General features: G+C 36.7%; 2 protein-coding genes across 9 annotated transcripts; one reads left to right on the plus strand and one right to left on the minus strand.

Moving 5' to 3' along the window:
- Positions 1-2: 2 nt before the first annotated feature.
- LOC126925236 (sodium-independent sulfate anion transporter-like) lies at positions 3-23,396 on the minus strand. 5 transcript variants are annotated; one of them, XM_050740582.1, is made up of 12 exons: positions 18,457-18,548; positions 5,948-6,029; positions 4,809-4,990; positions 4,076-4,271; positions 2,887-3,107; positions 2,549-2,693; positions 2,279-2,431; positions 1,826-1,987; positions 973-1,113; positions 758-903; positions 364-525; positions 3-242 (listed from the first exon to the last, which is right to left on the minus strand). In XM_050740582.1, coding segments are annotated over exons 2-12 (1,620 nt in total). In that variant the 5' UTR covers positions 5,949-6,029; positions 18,457-18,548; the 3' UTR covers positions 3-131. The 5 variants fall into 5 exon arrangements, with proteins under 5 accessions (XP_050596539.1, XP_050596540.1, XP_050596541.1 ...); XM_050740583.1 differs by lacking the exon at positions 18,457-18,548 and adding an exon at positions 6,116-6,245; XM_050740584.1 differs by lacking the exons at positions 5,948-6,029; positions 18,457-18,548 and adding an exon at positions 23,170-23,396.
- LOC126925248 (trissin receptor) lies at positions 6,765-21,783 on the plus strand. 4 transcript variants are annotated; one of them, XR_007713849.1, is made up of 5 exons: positions 15,885-15,985; positions 16,747-16,933; positions 17,974-18,625; positions 20,109-20,906; positions 20,989-21,783. XR_007713849.1 is itself a non-coding variant. In XM_050740607.1 (5 exons), the coding sequence occupies exons 1-4, from the start codon at positions 15,941-15,943 to the stop codon at positions 20,530-20,532; spliced, it is 1,308 nt and encodes a 435-aa protein (XP_050596564.1). In that variant the 5' UTR covers positions 15,885-15,940; the 3' UTR covers positions 20,533-20,544; positions 20,619-21,783. The 4 variants fall into 4 exon arrangements, 3 of the variants coding, with proteins under 3 accessions (XP_050596565.1, XP_050596564.1, XP_050596563.1); XM_050740607.1 differs by having other exon boundaries at positions 20,109-20,544; positions 20,619-21,783; XM_050740608.1 differs by lacking the exon at positions 15,885-15,985 and adding an exon at positions 6,765-6,897 and having other exon boundaries at positions 20,109-21,783.
- Positions 23,397-23,432: the final 36 nt, after the last annotated feature.

Here is a 23,432-nt window from a genome sequence, read left to right on the forward strand (position 1 = left end):
TTAACAATGCTTTTATTATATTTTAATCATTCATAATTAAAATACATCAGTTTTTTAACAAATTATACAGTATGTACAAGAAATATAAATATCATAGGTTCGTCTATGCATTTAAATTTTAACATGTTTATTCAGTGATCTGGAATAACAGTCTTCAATATACTTTCAACATCATCTTGACAGTTTTCATAAATGATATTCTTTCCTTGCAGTCCTAAGTCGTTTGCCAATAGCTTAAGGTTCTATAAAACGGAAATTGTTTGAATTAACGGATCAAAATATTATTTAATTATTATACATATTGGTAATTTTCTTCGCAAGCGATGGCCCTTTACAAGAAGAAGATTTTAATACATCATTTACCTTTGCAACCGTTACATCAGTCCTCTTCAAATTTCTACAATCAAGTACAACGTCGTATGAATTTTCGTTTGAAAGCTTCATTATGTAAGCTCGAAAATGTTCCGCTGCTGGAAACGTGATACTCTCATCAGGAATAATGCGAATCACGGTTCTATCTTCTACCTACAGTTCAGGAATCATTTTACCACACACGACAATAAATTTGTCTATATGCAACGGTGCTAAGCTAACTAAAACTACTAAAGTACCCTAGTTAGCTTGGTACTATTACATTTGGCTGGAAACTTATTAATAGTTAATGCACAGTGAGTTAAGAATGTTAGAATAACATTAAATATTTAAATAGTTAAAATATATATATATATATAATATAAAAGTAATCCATTTAATTTACCTGTTCAATTTCGGTTTGAACCGAAGGTCGAGCCGAGAAATACAATAATATTGCAAGATTTAACGATATACCGATAATGATTCCCCATTCCAGTTTAAGAAAAACGCAGAATAGTAAGGTAATCAACATGAGGAAAAAGTCGATTTCTGAAATGAGGCGCAACTGTCAGGAATATGAAATTGAGAATCGCGTTTGTCACGATCCAATTTACTTACTTTTTGCGCGCCATAATAGAGCATACGTTTTGAAGTCGAGCATGTAGTACATAGAGCATATTATAACGCCAGCTAAAGTCGCTTTAGGAATAAAACGAAAAGTGGATGTGAGCAAGCCAGCCGCGAGTAATACGATAGCGCCTGCAAGCAAGCAATTGTCACGATTAAGAAAAAAATTCGGGGGATTCATTTGCATGTTCTCCAACTATCTAATTGTAGTATCGTGGGCAAAAGGCCTAAGATATCGGCCGGACCGTATACAAAGTGGCGAGAGCCGTGGCGCCGTCGAGTACATCAATGTATCGTCGGTCCTTTCGAGTGGATAGTTTCGTGGAAAGAGCCTGCGTGACCCTGGCCACGGGGTTTCGGGACACGTGTTCGATGGGACGAGAAAAGACAAAGAGACGCTAAGGGTAGTGTTAGTTGAGACGCCGGCGAGAACGAATGCAAAAGGCATGCAGTATGAGTTGAGAAGCGAGAGCGTGCGAGTGCAGATGCCGAAGACTAGAGTTGTAGAGTTGTAGAGTTGCTAGCGTTGTAGAGAGATCGAGTTGTTAGAGTTATAGAGTTGCGAGAGTGATTTGAGCGGAATAAGACTTTTGTGTTTTAGTTCAAGTTGAACATTTATCGTTCTCTGTCCAATTAATCTCTGTTATTTTTATTTATCTTAAATAAATAGTATTAGGAGAATTTTACAAATCTAAATTATCCTAATCCTATCCTTTTTCCCTCGATACTACATAATTGTATTTCATCTTTCTTTTCTCCCTTAGTGATACATATTATCGGTGAGACATTTATAACGCTTGTTTGAGAAGTCATATGCACACACACACACACACACTTCACTTACCTGTGAATAAACCTCCAAAAGTAGTTTTCACCCCAGATGAGTTATTGACAGCAGTTCGTGTAAAAGAACCTGTAACTGGCATTGATCGAACAAGCGAACCGCCTATGTTACACAATCCTAACGCGAGCATTTCTTGCGTGCCGTCCAAAGATTTGCCTTTTGCTAAAAGTTCATAGTTCGTTCGAAATTATCCAAGTAATTTTAATTATTAAAATAATGTTCAAAATTGTATTACTATCTAACGAATATACGTATACGTTCATAATTGTTCGAACGACAATTGTTGATAGCGGATGAACATTTGCTGAATAGTTTGATATGTTAACCTGTAATTATTTTTTACATTACAGGTTGACGAAAACAAATTAGATCAGCTTCAGTTCAGAGCTTCGACTGTATAATACGTGAATCGTTCGAACGATTATGAATGATATTGTACGTAATATAGCGTACCAAACGCTTTTGCTATCGCCATATGTTCAATGGTAGATACAACTGGGACGGTGACAAGCGACATTCCCATAGCACCAGCAGTCGTAAAGAAATCATTGGTTATTGCATTGAATTTCGGCAGACCAAACGGTGGCAATCCATGACCCATCGATCCTAGAAATCATTTATTTTTGCTCCCAGTTTGTTCCTTCTTGCGTTACGCGGTTTAACGAATGATCAAAGAACGGGTTCCTCGCGAGACGGATTTTCCAATTATCGTGTTGTTCTCACCGGTTAGATTGAAAGGATATAGACCGTAGATGGAAAAGATATACGCCATCAAAGTTCCTACGATGACCACCAATGCGTTACGCGCGAGAATTGTGGCCCAAGCGATTTTCTGTGACCAAGTACCGGTTCGACGTCCAGGTAAATTCTTCGATAAAAAGCAATATGAAAATTAAGTTATGTTCGATGGGAAAGCTCCTGCCAGAGTTTTATATGCTATTGGAATAAAATTTTGTCCAACACTGAATCGAAGTATCGCAAACTAAAGAATAGAATGAATTATAGAATTGTTTAATTTTGACCTGTTATCTTTGATCGAATTTCGCTTTATATGACTGTACCTTTAGTAGAACCAACGCCGCTATCGTTCCAATACCTAGCAACGTGTCCTGGTACCGGATCATCCTCAGATTCGAGAACACCGAGATCAAAGAATCTACCAAGTCTTCGCTTCTACCGGGTATTCCTAACAACGGTTTGAACTGCGAAGTGGCTATGTTAATCGATGCAGCCGCGGTAAAGCCCGTAATTACGGGTAAGGAAATGAAGTCTAACAAGAAACCTGAAATTCGTGCGCAACTCTTTTAACCCTTTGAGTGCTGAATACGGCCTATGTCGTCCGTACGGACGGCGCGCGTCTAGCGCTGACGATCGCTGTGGACGGAATACTTCTTCGTTAGACTGAACTCTGTTGATTGACTATTCAAAGCGCAAATCGTAATAAGTTATAGTAATTCTTTTGCACGAGATTAAATGATTCAAGAGCGTTATTTTTTAGTTATTTTTAATTATTTATTATAAACATTGAAATTTACAGTTAACTAGAATTTGGGTAATAAACTAGAAAACAATAAACTAGAAAACTAAATTTAGTAAATATAACACAAGTTAATAATTTAGTTGTGGGTGAAAAATTCAGTGCTTGAGAAAACTAAAAAAACCAGATGTACAGTTTTCTTACAAGTGGTGACCACTTCAACAATACCGAGGCACTATTGGCATTTGTTTACTGCCGTAAGGAATGCATTTATATTTATTTCACACAAACGTAATAGTATTACTTCTGCGTAGGTGTTCGGAAAAATTGAAAAACCCATACATGCGTCCTTAGCCCATGCCGGGCACTTACAGAAAACGCATATATATGTTCTTAGTCCACACCGATAGCTTTCGCCAGACACGTATATGCGCCCACAGCACTCAAAGGGTTAATTGTTACGAAAGACAAAGAAACATAAGAAGGTTAAAGATGAAGGTCAGAATCTGGAACGTGTAATAAAACATTTATAATTAAGGTTCTGTTAACAAATTCCATTTGCAATTCTTCTCGTGTAAGCAAATGTTTGTGATCACAATTGAGGAAATGTCACCTAAGTTGGAATTTGTTTTACCTGACAAATATTGTAACGAATACGTACTATGAATAATTTGTATACTTCTGCATATTGTCTGCATTCTGTGCATTTTTGCATCTTCAAATTTGCATCTTCAAAAAAGACATGCATGAGAATCTGTAGTCAAATCACTCACCTAAATGAAAGAAGCCGAGTAACGCGATAATGCAGCCTTTCAGAAACGTAAGCAGAACCGCGACATCAGCATTGTATTTTGTTACCAAAGGTTGCACCATCGTTGCCATAATAGCAGTTGGACCGATAGTAATACTTGTACAGGAACCAAAAATAATGTACAGGAAGGATGCCATGAAAGACGCATATAACCCATACTAAAGGAGAAAAGAGACAAAATGGTGTAACATTTGAATTAAAAGACGTAGAAATTAATACGCTTCTATCGATGTCAATTGAGGAGTTCACAGCAAAAACAACGCCGCAAGTGTAAAACTTTGTCACATACACGTACACATATGTATATAGAGTCTTTTGAAACAATTTTTGATCATGTTATTCAGGATCCTATTGCAATTTCTACGATTGTATCACCAATTTTGAAATCTTAGAAAATTTCAGAAGAAGTCAGAAATTTCTGATATCTTTCCTTTGCAAAGAAGATGCTTCTAATTGAAAAATCTTCAGGGTCTGGCTTTGACATACTTCATCTATTAAATCAATCGAATCACAATTCGATTGATATTATTTCCAAGAGATCTATGAACGTTGAAAGTTTTACAATAGAAATTTGACTGTCGCTACTAATCTTGACGCATGTTCTGAAAATCGATCCTTTTTATGGAAAATGTATTCTGCTTTCTGGAAAAATCCGAATATGAGAAAGAGAGACAGAGAGAAAAGTGTTAATTTACCTCGGGACTTAAATCAGCGACGATAGCGTAAGCGATGCCTTGAGGAATAGCTGTGAGGCCAACCGTGAAGCCGGCCAGTGCATCTTGAGGCAGCCATGTGAGTTTGTAATTCCTAGCCCACGACAGAATCGGCAGCCTCCTCTTCATGTACTTGTAGCAACAGTCTCTGCTGCATCGTGACACTTGAAACGATACAATGGTATATTTGAATTTCATTTGAACTTCTAAGGTATCCGTCAACATTTTCACGAAAGATCTACAAAAAGATCCAGCAAATCGAATAGCTTTGCCACTTTTAAATATGGAAATAGAAACTTAACTCTCTTGATATCTCCCCGGTGACCTAAATTAGGTGAACTTACTTTTCTTGTAAACTATATCCCTCGTTTTCTCCAACATGCTTAAAATTGTTCCAACACTTGAAACACTACACTGTGAAACACTATATAAATAACTTGCTCTTACGTTTAATTTCTATACGCACAACTGTATTTCTATATTCGCAATTTTACAATGTTCAATTTTTATTTTCATAATTATATCTCCAAATAGGAGTTTCGTATCTCCAAACGAGTTTCACTCAAAGATTCTACGGCGAATATCATCGATAGAAGATTATCGTAGAGAAGGTACTTCGTAAGGAATTCATAGGGAATGGTAAAAAATTGTCGTCAGAACAATTACGAGACAAGAAAATATCGACATAAGAGACGCGTGAGCCTGTTGCAAGGCACAACGATACGCTCGATAGTGTCGTTGATTATAGCAGCAAACTGATTATAAGTATAGTTGCCTTGTACTCTCGAGAAGTCACACCAGTTATCACGACTTATATTTATCACGATACTCCCACTTCTTTCAGACTTGACCATTCACCGATTGTCACTGCGAACGCGCTCTTAATTATCTGATACTCAAGACGTGTTCTTCTCTTTTTAAATTTTTTTAATCGCTTTTTAATCGCTTCCTAACTCTCTCTCTCTCTCTCTCTCTCTCTTTCTTTCTTTCTCTCTCTGGGAAAGCTGAATCGTTCACGCCAATCTTTAGATTATTGTATGCTTCCAAATATTCGGATAGAATTTCATTGAAGTTCTCTACTATGTTATAGAATCACTTTTTTGGGAGGAAGAAAAACTCACTTTGAAGAAACGTAGCAGCGAAACTTCACTGGATGCACAAATAGCCCAAATTGTCTAAGGAGTTTGCACAAGAGGATTCCACCTTTAAGAATTATTGCCTGGTTAGATTATTTCGTTGAGAATTATTAACCGTTGTTTTCGACTCGTTTATCTTCCCGATTTCCTTACATTTTTTCGCCGGATAACGAAAGTAATAGAAGGAGGGCGCAACGCCTGCGCGAAATCCAGGATTCTCGGTCAACTTACAGGCTAGTGGGTATGAATGAAAGCTCCGAGCTTGCAGTATCGCGCGAAATAGAGGCCTCGTCGTTCCTACGTTAGTTTTCATCTCGTGCAATTTCGTAATCAGTGCTATCGTTCACGAGAAAGCAATTCGGTCACTTGACCCGTTTAATCCATCGATTACATGCCGAAAGATGCGAATGATAAATTCTTAACGCGCCACTAACAACGAGCCTCCAATAATCTTTCGGTGATAGACATCGAGGAAATTAAAAGAGTCTGTAAGAGTTTCTTTTGTAAAAATTCTGCTGGAATATGCAATGTCTCTGTATTTGTTGCTTTGTTTAAAAAGGGATGATTTAGATATGAAGGAAAAAATTGTTTACGTACGTAACTGTAAATAAGAATTGCATTAGGCAAAGTGTTGCGTTCATTTAGCGTTCGTTTGGTGATTTATAATAAATGTAATTGAAAAATTAGCGAAGGATCGATGGTGAAACTGACTGGTTTTTGTAGCGTCGATCGAGCGCGCGATGAAACGCCAACTGATTCGATTAATCTATCGCGATACGTGAATGGAAAAAGCTTCTTATTCGGTTTAAATGTTTTGGGAATTCCACAATATCTTTTCGCATCTTATCAGATCGAATGAAATATTGTAATACATCGTGGAAGCTTCAAAGATTGTGTAATGAAGTTGATGTTCTTCATTTGGTAACACATAATAGGTAAGATTTCGCATATGTATCTATTCCAAGAGTTACAGTTCTAGACCCACTATAAGTTGTTTTAGTTCTCAAGTATATCGAATTAGAAAACTTGATTTTCGAAAATTAACGAGGATAGATTTATCAAGCGTTTTCTCTGCGGTATGCAATGATTAAAAGCTTAAAGAATTAAATATATCTCGTTTGAGAATTGTACGACGATAAAATTGAGATTATAGTATCGTAAGATAAATCAAGAATAATAAAAATCTCATTTTTACATATAATAAGATTTAATAATTCTCGTTCATATCGTATTAATTTTTCTGTGCTATTTGAATTTGAATGCCACATGTGGAGAAACATATTTGTAAAATTCGATTCGTCGTCAAACGATTAGACATTAAGACACGTTATATCGCATTATTTATGCCGATTTATTTATTTATACGATTTTATGAAATCTATCAAATATGAGTTGACGATCGAACATTCATAACGTTGCAGATATACCGATCAATTTCAGTTTTTCCAAATTTCTCGATTAAGACGTCTAATTGGCAATCCAATTAATATCCAATTCCCAAGGCATACAAATGTTTCAATTGCTCAAATTCGCTTATCGCGAGCGAAGAACGCGAATAACAAAAAGCCCGAAGATAAATTTAAGAGAATAATATTTGCGTCTTCTTTAAATTTCAATTTATCGTGCGGATCATTGAAGCTTCTCAATGTACAATTGGCAAGATCCAATAGGTTTTTCCCGTCTCAAGATATTTCATACATTCAAATATTCCTTTTTGGTCGTACGACGTGAAAATAAAGGCGTCGATCAAAATGTACTCGTCGTATTTTCTTTGCGATCTTCGTAACTGATCAAACACTTTTTAAAACAAAATAACTCGATCCAAACGACTTGAGTCCTCTCTTGAGAAGTTAGGATGATTAGTTTATCATACGTCCCGTGAAAAAGTTCTCAAAGAAATTCAGTTGCTCGGAGTCGCGAAGGAAAAGATAAAGATCGTTCTTTTTAACAACTTCTTTACCTCTAACGGAAACTTAAAGATTGTTTGTTCAATTATGCAACCAACTGTATGATTGTCTTAAGACAATTATCTTAACTATATCTAAATTCTAAGATAAACGTTACATACTCGTAATTAATGATCGAAATCGAGGTTGCTCACGTGTTAAAATATCAACAGTAAAATGACGAATTAAAGAAACCTGCGTTCTGTAAATTAGCAGCATCTCGGTTTACGAGAATATTAAACGCGTGTAATTAAAACGTTCACACGTCCGTTTAAACGTGTACTCGAATTAATACTCGAATATTATTAGAATCGACCGAACGATATCGTGCAAGGATATTTCCATAGCTGCTCCAGGCTGCTATCGTTGATAAAGTTAAACACGTAACGGATTAACATGTAAGTGGAAGGAAAGATCGACCCTTGAACGATATACTTACGAATTAGGCACGAGCTTAGGTGTACTCGTACAGGCAAGACAACAATCTTATTGTTGGACAAAATATACCGATATACATATGTATTATCTACGCAGGTGGCATTTTGTAGATACGTTTGCCAAAGAATGTGCTGGATTAATTAAGCTTACGTATATACAGTGGCTCGCGGAGATATTCGAAAATTCTTAATAACTTTTTATTTATATTTTAAGACGATACTTTAGGTAAAAATAAGAGGAAAATATAGAGTAACGATTTTTTCAGCCGGGGATTAATTTTCCAGAAAGTCGAATTTGAATTGTTGAAGTAATACTATATATTGTTTTATTAGATACAAAATTTATATAGAACAAAATAACTATTTTATATGTAACATGATAATTTGAAGTATTAACGAACAACGCTCTGTTCCCTTGTACATCTCAAACAGAAATAATTTTCTTTTATTGCACATTCATTCATTGAACGCATACTCTTTCACACAGATGTACATACATCTATTTTCTAACATGAATATCTATCGATTATAATAAATAACCGGTGAGAGGTTGTTCTATGGGTGGAGGAGGTTCATCAATTGAAAAATTGTCATACATGTGTATTAGGCTAATCCTCCATTGAACACGTACAAACTCTGTTTTCTTGAAAGTGGAGTCTTAAAGGGAATAAATTTGTTCCACATTTTTTACTTCATCGATGGTAGCCCCTTGGAGGTAGACATCTACATATTGTTATTTAGCAATAAAGATAGAAAAATTTACCAAATGTTCAGCTGGACAAATTGTAAAGTACAAATTAAATAAAAAAAAGAAACATTTTTTATTTATTTTGGCAAGTGGAATTAATGTTTCCCAATTGTTGCTCATACCTAAGTGGTAATTACCTATGTTCACGTGTAATTGACAAATCTTTTCACTCGGTTTTCTTGGAAACTAAATCATCCAATGAACAAATTTCATTCTGTATGCTCTATTCTGTATTCTCTTCTTATTTTCTCATGATTAACTTATGCCCGTTTGTACATGTTATTCGACCACACCCTGCGTATTATACGAAACATTTTGACATCTCATTAACATTGCGAGTCTTGTCTACACTGACAGATAATCGTCCGCAGACAATCCAAATCTGTCTTTCGTGGAAAATTCGCAAACAAAATTCAAGTCCAGAGACAGACAGCGGATAAAAGTGCCTAGTACAGGCTGTCGGACAAATGTTGGAAGAACGTGCAAACGCATGCAACACACAGCTTAGTTTAATCGTCTTTTCGTTAACAAGCTTCTTTTACTCGATTCTTTTACTTTACTGAGACAAGTTTCTCTTTCTTCTTCCGCAAATTAAGAAATACACCATATACCCCATGAACAACGATAGCAACATTGTTCAAAGACATGACTGAAGACACTAATTACATTTCTCTTTCTTTTTAATTAATTTGTACTTTACAATTTGTCCAGCTGGACATTTGGTAAATTTTTCTAACGTTATCGCTAAATACCATTCTCGAATTTGTCTATTTTATTTCTTTAGTGAGATGCCTGAGATGTTTTTTCTCTTTAGTCTTCTTTTTATATGGGTTTCCTTTGGATGTATTGCCATTCTTTTCTTGTATTTTTCTGCGTACCTGTCGATTTCTCCTTTGTCCATTGTATTATATTATATACTACATAATAATTATATTAACCCTTTGAGTGTTGAATACTCGCGGCCTATGTCGTCCGTACGGACGGCGCGCGTCTAGCGCTGACGATCGCTGTGGACGGAATACTTTTTCGTTAGACTGAACTCTATTGATTGACTATTCAAAGCGCAAATCGTAATAAGTTATAGTAATTCTTTTGCACGAGATTAAATGATTCAAGAGCGTTATTTTTTAGTTATTTTTAATTATTTATTGTAAACATTGAAATTTACAGTTAACTAGAATTTGGGTAATAAACTAGAAAACAATAAACTAGAAAACTAAATTTAGTAAATATAACACAAGTTAATAATTTAGTTGTGTGTGAAAAATTCAGTGCTTGAGAAAACTAAAAAAACCAGATGTACAGTTTTCTTACAAGTGGTGACCACTTCATCAATAACGAGGCACTATTGGCATTTGTTTACTGCCGTGAGGAATGCATTTATATTTATTTCACACAAACGTAATAGTATTACTTCTGCGTAGGTGTTCGGAAAAATTGAAAAACCCATACATGCGTCCTTAGCCCATGCCGGGCACTTACAGAAAGCGCATATATATGTCCTTAGTCCACACCGATAGCTTTCGCCAGACACCTATATGCGCCCACAGCACTCAAAGGGTTAATTACATGTGGACATTAGAGACTCGGGCATAGGAGAAGTCGATCAGTGTTGGCCCGATCCAAGATCGCGAGTATACTGCTATGCCAGAAACTAGTCGATAAACGACATTGTTTACAGACAATCTACGTATATTGCCCACCGATAGCCACCAAGATATGTGCAGACAATGCCGTTTGTACACTAATCGGGTATCTTGGTATTGAGGATCTGTTGGAGAGGGAACGGTTCCTCCCACTCAAGCACGAAGGAGATTTTAAGCTTTTGAAATGCTGACTTTTGAACGATAAGCACATACGCCCACTTGTGGAGTGGAATATCATCTAAATATAAATAATTAGCGTTATAACGACGATGAGATTTTCTCCTTGTTGATATTTGCAGAAACCCAGAATCTAATGATTTTCTTCGTATTTAACGATCTTTCGAATTTTTCCAAAAATTTCTATACCGATACTTTACCGACATAAATATCAACGTAAATAATACGCTAATAACATTTTGCAGGAAATGTGACGATAGATCGTATTAACACTTTACCGACCGCTAACAATTCAACAGCAGACGCACGTCCGACCGGCAGTCCAGGCGCAGGTTCTCCCCGGCGCCGGCTTTGTTTCGGTTTAGACTCTCCAATACCATTCTTTTCCTTCATCGCGAGCGATAAGTTTTTCAAATTAGTATAAAACTGCGGGAGCTTACAAAGCAACGAAACTGACGCAGCTGAGCAAGGTACCTTAGTACTACATAACAAATTACTGCTCAAATAATGAGAAAGATTGTCAGCGACAAAATGCCGATTGATAGGTTATCAGTCGGTAAGCGTCGGCGACAAAAACCGATTAATAGGCTATCAGTCGGTAAAGTGTTCAAAAATGTATAATCCCATTGAAAAACAAGCGAACCTTTGTTCGATTTCGCAACGATTCTTTACGATGCATCCATGAAGAGGCCCGTGCGTCACTTCGCCACTGTCTTCAACTTTACTTACTTTCAAATTCAAATTTTCCACTTTCGCCTTTGATTTCCATCTAAACAGCAAATACGTAACGCGTCATAAATCTCACCATCCCATAGCGAGATCGTTTCTTCGCAGACCTACCAGGGGTAAAAAAGATTCTCTCTGCATCTGCCCATGGACACTGCTCTTCTTCTCCATTGCAATGAAAACGAGATACTTGCTCGTGCGCGTGCATTTTACGGAACTATTCCCCGACAATCGTCTGTCAGTGTGAACTAGGCTTTAACGAGACACAATCAGCGTGATTATGTGGGTAGAATTTAATATTCGTAAAAGATTCCCATAATATTTTGTAGATGACCGTGTACAATTGATATTGGACTGATCATAGTTTTATTGTTCCAATAAGCAGGCGAATGCTACGTTGCTAACAATGAAGAAGAAGAACACGTTCATGCAACAGCACGTTCTTCTGCTTGCACGGCCGTGACTGAGAAATTTCGAAGCCAAATAAACCAGTTTGAAATGATATGCAAAATAATGGAAATCAATTCAAATTTTCAAGCTGCATAGTTTAACGCTTAAGAACCAATTGACTTGTTACAATGCAAATGGAAAACTTTCGCTTTCCTGCTTTCATAAAACTTGGAATTACCTGAATTATCGATCGATTTTGAAATAAAAAGCAAGATTAAAATAAAAGCTTTAAACTAAAAGCGAGAAAATATACTTTTGTGTTGCGAGTGAAGTACATTTCGAAATTTGCTCCGACCAATGAGTGAAATTAAATTTATCCACCTTCGTTCACAAACTCCTGCTAATTTTATGTGAAAGCTGATAATTGGTTGTTAGAATTACCGTGCGTGTTAATTTAGCTTTACAGTTTGTATTCGTCTAAAATAATGGAAATCACTGTGCAGATGGAAATTATTTGACAGCAAATCAATGAATTCTCAAGCTGTTTACTAGTTGTTTGTAAATTACGTTTGATGAATTAAAAAGTCTATTTGTCAAACGATTTCATAATGAACAGAAGATCAGAAAATGGAATGAAACAGTTGGAGCACTCAACTTGTATTCAATTTGGTAATAAAACGAAATTTCTCAATCGCGGGGAGACGCGATCGCGAGGAAGCGCGTCAACGGGAGTCGTAAATTCCCGTTACGATTATAATAATCGATACTACGAACAGATCGATCCCCTTATTTCTTGTGGGATAATAGGGATGATTGATGTGGTATAACACTACGATTAACAGGTTACAAATTTTATATTTCCAACAACTTATTACACTAAAGAGATACACCGTTACGTATGATACAAATGTCGTAGACGATACTTTGACGTATGAAGATCCGATAGATAAACACTGAATGTTCTTTCGTAGTAGAGCAAGGCCCTTACAGTTGAATATAAGATAAGAAGAAGTTGACTTTCTTGATGTAGAAGTAGAAGTCTCCTGGTGTAGAGTTGACCCTCCTGATGTCGTAGACGAAGTATAGAGATGAAGCGACGGCTCTCTGTAGTCCAGACCACAAGTCTAGAGGGATGAAGTGACTGCTCTGTCGTTATGAAAACAAGTCAAGTTCATTCTTGTGTGATTACGGAGGAAAGCTCGGTGCGGGTGTACCTTCTGAACTAAGAACGTGGATTCGTTGTTCACACTTTCGTTTGGTTAGAGCCAACGTTAATAAATGGAGATTGGAGGAGGAAGCCTCCTACCGACGTGGCTTGGGGGTGACCTTGTTCATGGGAAAAGCTGGCTTTTCCATTAGACAAATATCCATTTTTCCCGTTAGATAACTACCCGCTTTCTTCGTAATTTGTAAGAAATTTATTTGCAATAAACCTAAGGACTGTTTTAACACGTTCGTCGCCCAGCGTGATTCGGCTAAGTTTCCTGGGGGGTCCAAATCCGACCGCCGGTACGCAGAACGTAAATAGAGCGACAGGTGGAAATTCATTGTTTATCGCCTTCGATTCATTGTAAAGAGAAGATTATTTAGTTCTGAAATGGAGAAAGCGATGAGCTTTCAAGCTAGAGTATTCCGAGGGATCTCATGGCAGATATCTCAGATCTTCCATTTAGTCGAGGAGCATACTTGTGAAACGTACATCAGTGATTTGTTTCGTCCTGAAAATGTTCAGTGAACAGTGTGGAAATATATTTGAAAGTGAGAAGAGTAGTGATGACGGTATCACGTAACTTGAGGGTTGGATAAAATAAGATAGCTGAGTCCTAACACAACTATTAATCTTAGTTGAACTTTATTGCGAATTCAGCAATCACAACGGAATACACACTGAGTTACAATGATATGTTAAGTACGCGACTGTTATAAGAGACCGGTAAGGATAAGTTGACTATTCCAAGAGTACAGAATAAGTGTCTCTTATTGACGATACTGTGTCTGAGGAAACCCAGGGGTGGGTGTGTCTAAGGACACGGGACTGTCGGATTTGTTGATGGTAATTTTGGTTAAGGAAATGAGGGCAGTAGACACCGTCTTCGATTGGATAATAAGGCAGTTGGTGGACCAGGAAGGGTTTTAGCTGCCCTCGGAAGAAAGTTGCTAACGGAATATACTAGATGTGAGGAAGGCCAACTTTGTTGTGTTACCCGTAGTAAACAATAATCGTAAAAGTAATTTAAAAGATACTCGCTTGGTGTAAAGGACCTTAACCATAAAAATTCCAAGATCCATGGTGATTAAGATTATTGAGGGTACGCGCCAAGGATTTGCAGAAATCCAGGTGCCATCCTGCCCGCGGTATGTGACCTGGTCTCTGATGTAAATTGACGTTACAACGGAGTCTACAACTATTGTTCGAGGTTCCCAAAATCACCCCAAATGTGTTTGGAATGTTTTAACAAATACCATGCGATATAGAATAATACAATATATTATCCAGAATATAAATTAATAAAAAGTATGGTATAATGTGTTTTTAATATTTTTATGTTGTATATCCTATATATAATATGCTATATTTAATTAACTCGAACGAGAAGAGCGTCACCCATATGTGGGTTACGGGCGCCCCACGGAAGCAGACCCGTCACATAGATATGGGTGACGCGGCGACGAACGTGTTAGGTAGCAGCTATAAGCCGAAAATACTTGCAGGATTAAAGGTCCCTGCAAACTAATAAGATTCAATGAAGGACGTAACGCACGGACCATCCCACGCGACGTAACAGTCCGATTTTTCCGATAAAACTGTATACACGCGATATTGTCCCTGATCTAAGCTAACAATAATAAAATTGGAAATCGTCACGTTCTTCGAATCCGGTCGGCGCAGCTTTCATGTTCCCATTCACTACATGTTATACGTTGTAGCCAATATTTGTTTAAGCGATTCGTCATACTTTTTGCCACAATACACGCAACAGTCATTTTCATTATTATTTCTTTCAGGTTTGCTCGAGCTTTTCTTTGTTCGTCGGGTTTTCTCTCTTTTTTAGAGTTTCTCGATATTTCCCCCGCGAAAATATCGCGTCTCGTGTATCTTTCGAAAAATATTTCGTATTAATAGACGTTGCACGTTTACGAATATTTCCTTGTGCGAATTCATTATTTCCTTCGATTTCGACCTGATACACGATTCGTACTAATTTCCATTATACATGTAACAATAAAGTACGTGCGCGTGTGTGTTTATCGATTTTCTGTCCGACATTTTCTGTTCGCCACATAGAAATCGCGTGTAACGCTTAACACGAATCCCTCGATTCCGAACGATTAAGTTTACACGATCCGATAGGATACAGAGTATTTAACACGCGCTACTAATCAAACTTCGTTTCAATTACAAACATTTTAATAATATACATTGACCACGATACCAGCCGCGTTTCCGTTCAAAGTATCTCATTTAGAGGAAATGAAATTACGGACAAATAGTCCAAACGAATAGTTCAAACAAATAGTTCAAACGAATAGTCCAAATGTTTCAGTGGGACTTGAAGTTTATTTAAGAAAAAAGATACTGCAAGTTATTCGATCAAAGTATCACCCGTTGCTTTCTACAATTAAGCCAAGTGATACATTTTTTTTTTTTTTTTATTTAATTTGTACTTTGCAATTTGTCCAGCTGGATATTCGGTAAATTCGATAAATGATAAATTCCATCAAGGTAAAATATCGTGTCTTAGACAAGAACCCATCGTCGGAAGATCGATAAAGAAGAACATTCTGTGAAATTGCCGCGTGACAACGTTAGGTGCTTCTCCTAGAGAAAAGACACGAGAGTCTTCACTAGGACGTCCCGTAGCAACCAGCTAGACGTTGCTGCGTCGGAATGCTATTCGTCTCGATCGATGCAACGCGCCTTGTCCGATACCCACTTCCAGCTGATCGATCAGGTACTAAAGTAATTCAACGACTGCATCTTGTCTAAAGAAGCAGCATTTCTTCGTGATAGAATTCATCAGTTGCCTGATAAATGGCTTAAAGTCGTAGAAAGTGTCACGTAACTTGAGGGTTGGATAAAATAAGATAGCTGAGTCGTAACACAATTTTAGTAAATCGTATTAATATTAGTTAAACTTTATTGCGAATTCAGCAATCACAACGGAACACACACTGAGTTATGATATGTTAAGTACGCCACTGTTATAAGAGACCGGTAAGAATAAGTTGACTATTCCAAGAACACAGAATAAGTGTCTCTTACTGACGATACTGTGTCTGAGGAAACCTAGGGGTGGGTGTGTCTAAGGACACGCGGGACTATCGGATTTGTTGATAGTAATTTTGGTTAAAGAAGTGAGGGTAGTAGACACCGTCTCCGATTAGATAATAAGACGGTTGGTAGACCAGGAAGGGTTTTAGCCGCCCTCGTGAGACAGTTGCTAACAGAATATACCAGATATATAACGGAATACTTTGACCGAACATCTCGCTGTACTTTTACCTTAAATAAATCTTTTGTTGCGAAACTGAGTTGAAAAATTTGGATTACTCATTCAGTAACAAGTAACTTGACTTAACCTCTCGTGAGCCATCTACGAATTGTGAATTAGAAGATTAATAAAGATAAACTTTATGTTGTATTATTTTTACTTGTATCTTCAACAAGTTACGCTTTCGATATTGCAGAGTAATAATTTTGTATTCCTTGTAGTCTCGTTTCAGAATGATCGACAACCGTGACGCCGTCTTTCGTAAAATTCGTGATAAAAAAAGCTTGATGGACAACGAAACTTCGTTACACGATATATCTCTAAACGAGGAGTACATTCTTGACAGGACCGATGTCAGAGTAATTTTTATTACGCTCTATTCCATCGTCTTCGTTTTCTGCTTTATCGGTAAGTGATCGTCTCGATCTAGATCGATCAAATTACCAGTTGAGTGTCAAAACGAATTTGATCCGTATCCGCATCGCATGCTTTGAAACTTTCCATCGGCCTATCACAAGAAGAGAAGCAGGAATATCGTGTAAAGCAATGAAAGTTTTGATAAAATTTGAAGCTTCCTTACTTATTTGTATTATAGATATTTATACAACGACTCAAAAATATATGCAGGATACTCGCTTTTATCTTTGAAAAAGCCTGATATAAAAGAATTAGCAAATTTTTCCAAAATTTATATTCGCGCCTCTGAAACGTATCTAGTTTGCAAAATTATTAAGTACGAACTTTTAGAACTTAAAGATATATTTTTTTATTTCGAAGATATTCTCTCTTGAGATCGATTTATGTAAATTTTGTTGGTACGTTTAAAAAGGAATCAAACGTTAAATTATGTGAAAATGAAGATAAGGAGCCAAAAAAAAACGTTAATTGTTTCGTGACTTTTTTCGTGGAACATTTTTATCTAAGAATGATAATTATCAATTTTAATGAGTTTGCAGTAGGATTCAAAGAACAAATTCCTTTTCATAATTATTCTTTCAAGTCAGGCAATTGTTCCAAAAAAATACCTTCAAACACTATAATCTATACTCTCACGAGATACTAATCACGAGATACGTGATAACTTCGAACGTAAGCTTTCGATAAAATAGGTCTGTAACAAATTCTTCAAAGCGCAGTACCTATAATTTAATTTTCCTTCTAATACACGCGTCTTACAGACGTGTTCAATTTACAAGATTAATATTAGACGTGAATTCTATATCGAAGAACATTTATGCAGAAAATATTTGATACTGAAAAATATTTCTTCCGGAATATACCGACCGATTGTACGTGAGTTTATTAAGCATTGTATTAAGCGACAAATGATAAACGTAGAAAAGGTTCGCGAAACGTTCGATTTCGATAGGATTAAGAGAAACATTCGTATGGAAGAAACGACGCAATGTATAAATTCAAGGTCGTATCCCTTTGAATTCTGCTTTCAGGTAACTCGATGGTGATCTTTGTGGTAACATTTTCACGGCGATTACGAAGTATTACCAACTTCTTTTTGGCGAACCTGGCAGTAGCCGATTTCTGCGTCGGTATCTTTTGCGTGTATCAAACGTTGACAAATTACCTAATGAACAGTTGGCGACTCGGCGATTTTCTCTGCAAAGTATACATGTTCGTCCACGCGCTTTCCTACACAGCCAGCGTATTAATCCTAATGGTGGTTTGCATTGAACGATACTTGGCTATCGTTTACCCGATTAAGTGTAGGTCGGTGCTGACAAGAAGCCGACTACAGCTGGTAATAGGAATAGTTTGGATGGTTGCCGCGATTTATGCTTTGCCGAGATTCTTCTATGTTGAAACCATACAGAATCGTTTAATCACCGGCGACGTGGACATCATTTGCATAGCCAATATCCAGAAGCACAACAAAACTTTGTTAGACGCCGTAAATCTCGTCTTTCTTTACTTACTTCCGCTACTTCTGATGTGCTGCCTTTACACGAGAATCGCTGTCGGGTTATGGAGAAGCGGCACTACCCTCGGAGGACCGGATTTGGCGACTAAAAGCAAAAATGATAGCCTCCATCGTGTTCACAGTTCCGGTAGGAATGTGCTTCGCGCCAGACGCGGTGTAATAAGGTACGAGCTGTGTTTTATTAGTAGACTGCGGATATTTATGCACATTTGTATCTTTATGGATATAGCGTTTGAAATGTATCCCTCGTCCATAAAGGCAAAAGAGAAGGTAAAGAATTGTTTTAACTAATCGATATTAAAGATATACCGATTCTTTGAATATTTCTATTTTGCATGTTATGCTATGCGCGTTTCACGTGCATTTCTGTGCTCTCAAATTTCCCATAAACGTATAAAAACCCGCAGTCTAGAGATCAGCGATAAAATGAAATTAAATTGAAAATCCGAGGTAATTCTGGTCCTTGCAATATCCCGATATTATCGGTCGAGGGTTGACTCTCTATCGCCGAGGTAGAGTCTCGGAGACTTGGCTGATTCTATCTGTCTGGTTCTCTTCCATTCTATTTAGAAATAAGATAAGTCTGATTTCGTCTGCTTTCGTCAGTACTACTACATGCATACGCGTTCGCGCAAATACACTGAAATCTGTAAGAACGGTAAGTCGGTAAGAAAGATTGCCAGAAATCTGTCCTATATTCGTGTATAAGTTACCCGCAAGTTGAGCATCATGTTTAGAAGACGAATATGCCACGGTACTTAGCGGAGAGAGGTACGTATTAAGAGGAATGTGCAAGATACGTGAAAGGAATATAGGGAAGATGTACAGGCGTGGAAAGAATAAATGTAAGTACTGAAAAATATTGCGATAGTGGTGGAATGATTTAGAAACGTAGATAGAGTAAAAAGGGAAAAAGATAAATAGAGAAGAGGAAAAATGGATATCAAAGAACAGATATATGTAATAAAAGGATTAGTAGACAGAGTCGAACAACGATAAGACGGATAGGATAGGAAGAAACGCATAGCGTTGATTATCTGATTGTTATAGAGTAGAGTGGACAGAATTGAAAAATGTGGGAAAAGGATGTGGAAGTATGAGAATGTGCGACAGAGACATGTGTGTATGATAATTCAGGAGAAATAGTAAATCAAGTCTTATTTCTTGACTGCGAGGTCGAAATTAAATAAATAAATATATGCAGGATGTCCTGAATAACGCAACTCACTATTTTTCTGCCGTTTGCGACCATGTAACAAAAAATCTGTTGAACTGAACTTTAACGGCGTCGTGTGTAGTACGAACGACTTTGTTTTCATAACGACAACGATAAACCCAGTATCAAGTTAATAAAAATATGATCCCATTTATCTTACCCAAGTTACCTTGCTTTCGCTATGAAAGTAAAGTATTTTCGAGATTTTTTTTATCGTTGTTCGTAGTACATTCGATACCGGTAAACAACGGTTCAAAACATTGTCTGTTACACGGCCGCAGATAGCGATAAGAAATAGTGAGCGGGCACCCTGTATATTCGTATACGTATATCTGCAAGTTCAGGAATCAGGAGTCACGCAGACTTCACCTCGAGCTTTACGCCGCAAGCATAGTGCCTCGGGTTAATTTGAAACTGACGAAATTTTCTAGAATGCTAATCGCAGTGGTGGTGATGTTCGCCGTATGCAATCTGCCGCAACAAGCACGGATCGCCTGGCGCCACTGGAGCTCGAGTTATGATCGATCATCGAACTTCAGCACCCTCCTAACCTTATCCACTTTTTTAATTTCCTACACAAACTCTTGTCTGAATCCTTTTCTATATGCTTTCCTCTCGCGAAACTTTCAAAAAGGAATAAGAGAACTTCTGAACTGCGGAAAGACAAGAAATCGGAGCAGCGTTTTGGTCATGGGACGTACCGCAAGAGAAACAGCAACGCGACAAGAAAACGACGAAGGGAATGTAAATGATTTTCGGCGAAGTTTACTGGTCTGTCTTAGTTCTGATCGAGACAGCTCTGTTGCAGTTCCACCGAGTACAGAGCAAACCATTTACGAAAAATCCAGTTACTAATTAGTTTTATTGGTAGAACTTTCAGCTGCGCTCCATTCACCAAACCTTTCGAGATTAGGTTATTAAGAGTATCTTTTTTTAAGCAGAGTCCGACGCAACTGAAACGAAGATCTTCCTGTCGAATGACTTTGTTCTTTCGCTAGTTCGAAACGAAATCGATCCTATTCGGGTACGTTCGTGCTCTTTCTCGTTGTATATATATACTGGGTGTTCGGCTACTGATTTTACATAATTTAAAGGGTGATTCTTGACGTCGAAATAAGACAAAAATCAAGAATAAAAATATTGCGCTCTCAGTTTTGATTTTTAGTTATTGACAATTACAATGTTTGTATTAACAACTTCCTTCGTTCTCTTTTTACTGTTAATACGAGGTACGATAACGTCGTGATTTCACATGAGACAGGAATACAAACATGCGGAAAAATACATCATAGTTTTTATATTATTTTTCAGAAAATCGATAAAAGATCAGAAGGCAACGAATCATAAAGAAAAACTTATAGTTTACAGCTTGTAAATTAGTAAACTACCGCGTAAGAGAATTCAGACGTAATGTAATATCTTTGCAGAGTTGATCGACAATTTTCAGAATACTGAACCAATACTGCAGATTCATGGTTGCCGAGTTTTCCGATTACACGGAATTTGCATTAATCTAACTCGTATTTGACATTTGGCATCGGCACATGTGGTTTTAGCAGACAGACATATGGATCTTTACGAGATCATACATATTCGACGAGAATAGGGGAAAAAAGAGATGAAAATTTCATTGAAATACAAGACTCGTTAATAGAACCTCGGTTTGTTACATCGACTGTTGGTAATAGAAATGAAACAAAATAAAAAATAAAATCAACGAATGAATATCAGAAGCAAAATATGATAAGTATATTTTTATTAATACTCCGATTTTAATATTATTTCATGAATGTCGAGGATTATTAACGTAATAAATAATTAATTGTCTAAATACTTTTACAATCTCTGTGTAATACTTGCACTAAATGTCTTGTAATTTCTACATATATTTTCAGATTTGTTTCAAACTTTACTATCATTTATTGTGATAGTCGGCCTCATAACAGTACTAATGACGTTTCAAAATGTTCCGCGCAACACGTATAATATATTAATAAAGTAAATCTGTAAGTGAATACTTTCATAAATAACTGTAGTCACATTTTGTTATTGTGCGAACACTTTTGGAAGTAATTAAATATATGTATCATATAGAGTTTCATTAAACGATTTCTTTCTCATTTAAATTATCATCGTTCTTTCGCTCTCGTCTCTTTCCCTGTTTCTGTCGAATCATGTGAGTGTTATCTGCATTTTTTCTTTCCTACGCTGTTTTGTTTTCCGCGTTATCTCGTCGGGGTCTCGGGTTCGCAGCCACGTAACCGGTTAACTCCAGTCTATCGACTTCTCCGTACAGCTTTGACGTTTTATCGGATAATGGGCGATCCTCTTTCAATAAAGATATCTTTCAGCTTTATCCTTATCCATTGATGATTGTGAGATTAAGAAATAATTTTAAGAAAAATTGTTTATTAGATAGCATATCTGTATGCAAATTCATATTTTCGGGCATATAATTAAAAGTGTAGAACCTCGGTAAAAATTTGTTTTACCTGCCAAGTATTATAGAAAGCTATGTATATATATATTTTGAATATTTTATATATTCTTTCATATTACGTGTATTCTGCACGATTTTCCGCCTGCAAATGTCCTATAAATGCAGAAAAGTTTAAATGCAGTTTCTTGATTACAAGTTGTCACTTTAGTCTCCTGGCGAATAAACTTTTTCTATATTGGCAAAGGTTGGTTGCGCTCGTGTAACCTGCGAGTGTTCGAACATCTTCATGAACCAACGTGTGTCTGTTCACAATAGGTGTCTTTCGTGATCAAAGTTCGGCAAAGTTGTAAACAGGACGTTGCACCGCGTGGATGCTCCGGGGTTACAATATGCTCGATTTATCTGTCGAAGGAGACGAACATATCAAGAAGAAATAAACGAGAGTTCGAACGGATCCAGAGTTGGCGATAGCGACGTAATAATTATTGCAAAATCAGACCCCCAGCAGGCGTTGCATCACGTAGCATTAGATGACCCCGAAATGAAAAATATATTTTGCAGTCTGTAACCGTCGTGTATCATGCGCCTGTACGCAAAAATATTCTTCTTTCATTCTCAGAACGATATTAAAAGAGATAAACAATAAAATTTTCTTTCCCCATCGTATTTTCTGATCACTAGATTGCGAGTATTTATGTATTTTTGGATAACTTTAAGTAGATTTGTGATTTGTACCCTAAATATTGTAGTTTAAGTAATTTGTACGTTTATAGAAAACCGTAAACAGAGATTTGCTTTACTATTGTATATTACAACTATATTACTACTTTCGCTTCATATTTATCTATATTTTTCTATATCATATGCATTTTGTATATTTTCACATATTAAAGTTCTATTTTTTAGGTTATGTTCACAAAAATGCGAAATATTTCCTGCTATTTCTATTACTTTTTATGTAAGTACTTTTGTGATTCTATTTCCTAGGTTATGTTTATAAAAATACAAAAATAATGTAATTGCTAAAAAATCTCAATAAATTTGTATAATACCTTTTACGAACGTACACAATAATCTTCAAAATAAGTTATTCATTCCTTTGGTGAGCCAAACATAATCCAAAATTCACTCGTGAATCACCAGAATCATGCGTTAACTAAATGAATAATTCAACAACAAATAGGTAAAACACGAAATAGTATCGCGATTTGTCCGACACAATATTCGCTTTTTGATGCAGAGCAATAATCCGGTAAATAACAAGAGTAAGAGCGACGGTAGACGCTCGAGTTTCGAGCGAATGAGGAGTGGGGAG

The sequence above is a fragment of the Bombus affinis genome, chromosome 16, assembly GCF_024516045.1.
Source record: "Bombus affinis isolate iyBomAffi1 chromosome 16, iyBomAffi1.2, whole genome shotgun sequence".
NCBI classification, from domain to species: domain Eukaryota; kingdom Metazoa; phylum Arthropoda; class Insecta; order Hymenoptera; family Apidae; genus Bombus; species Bombus affinis.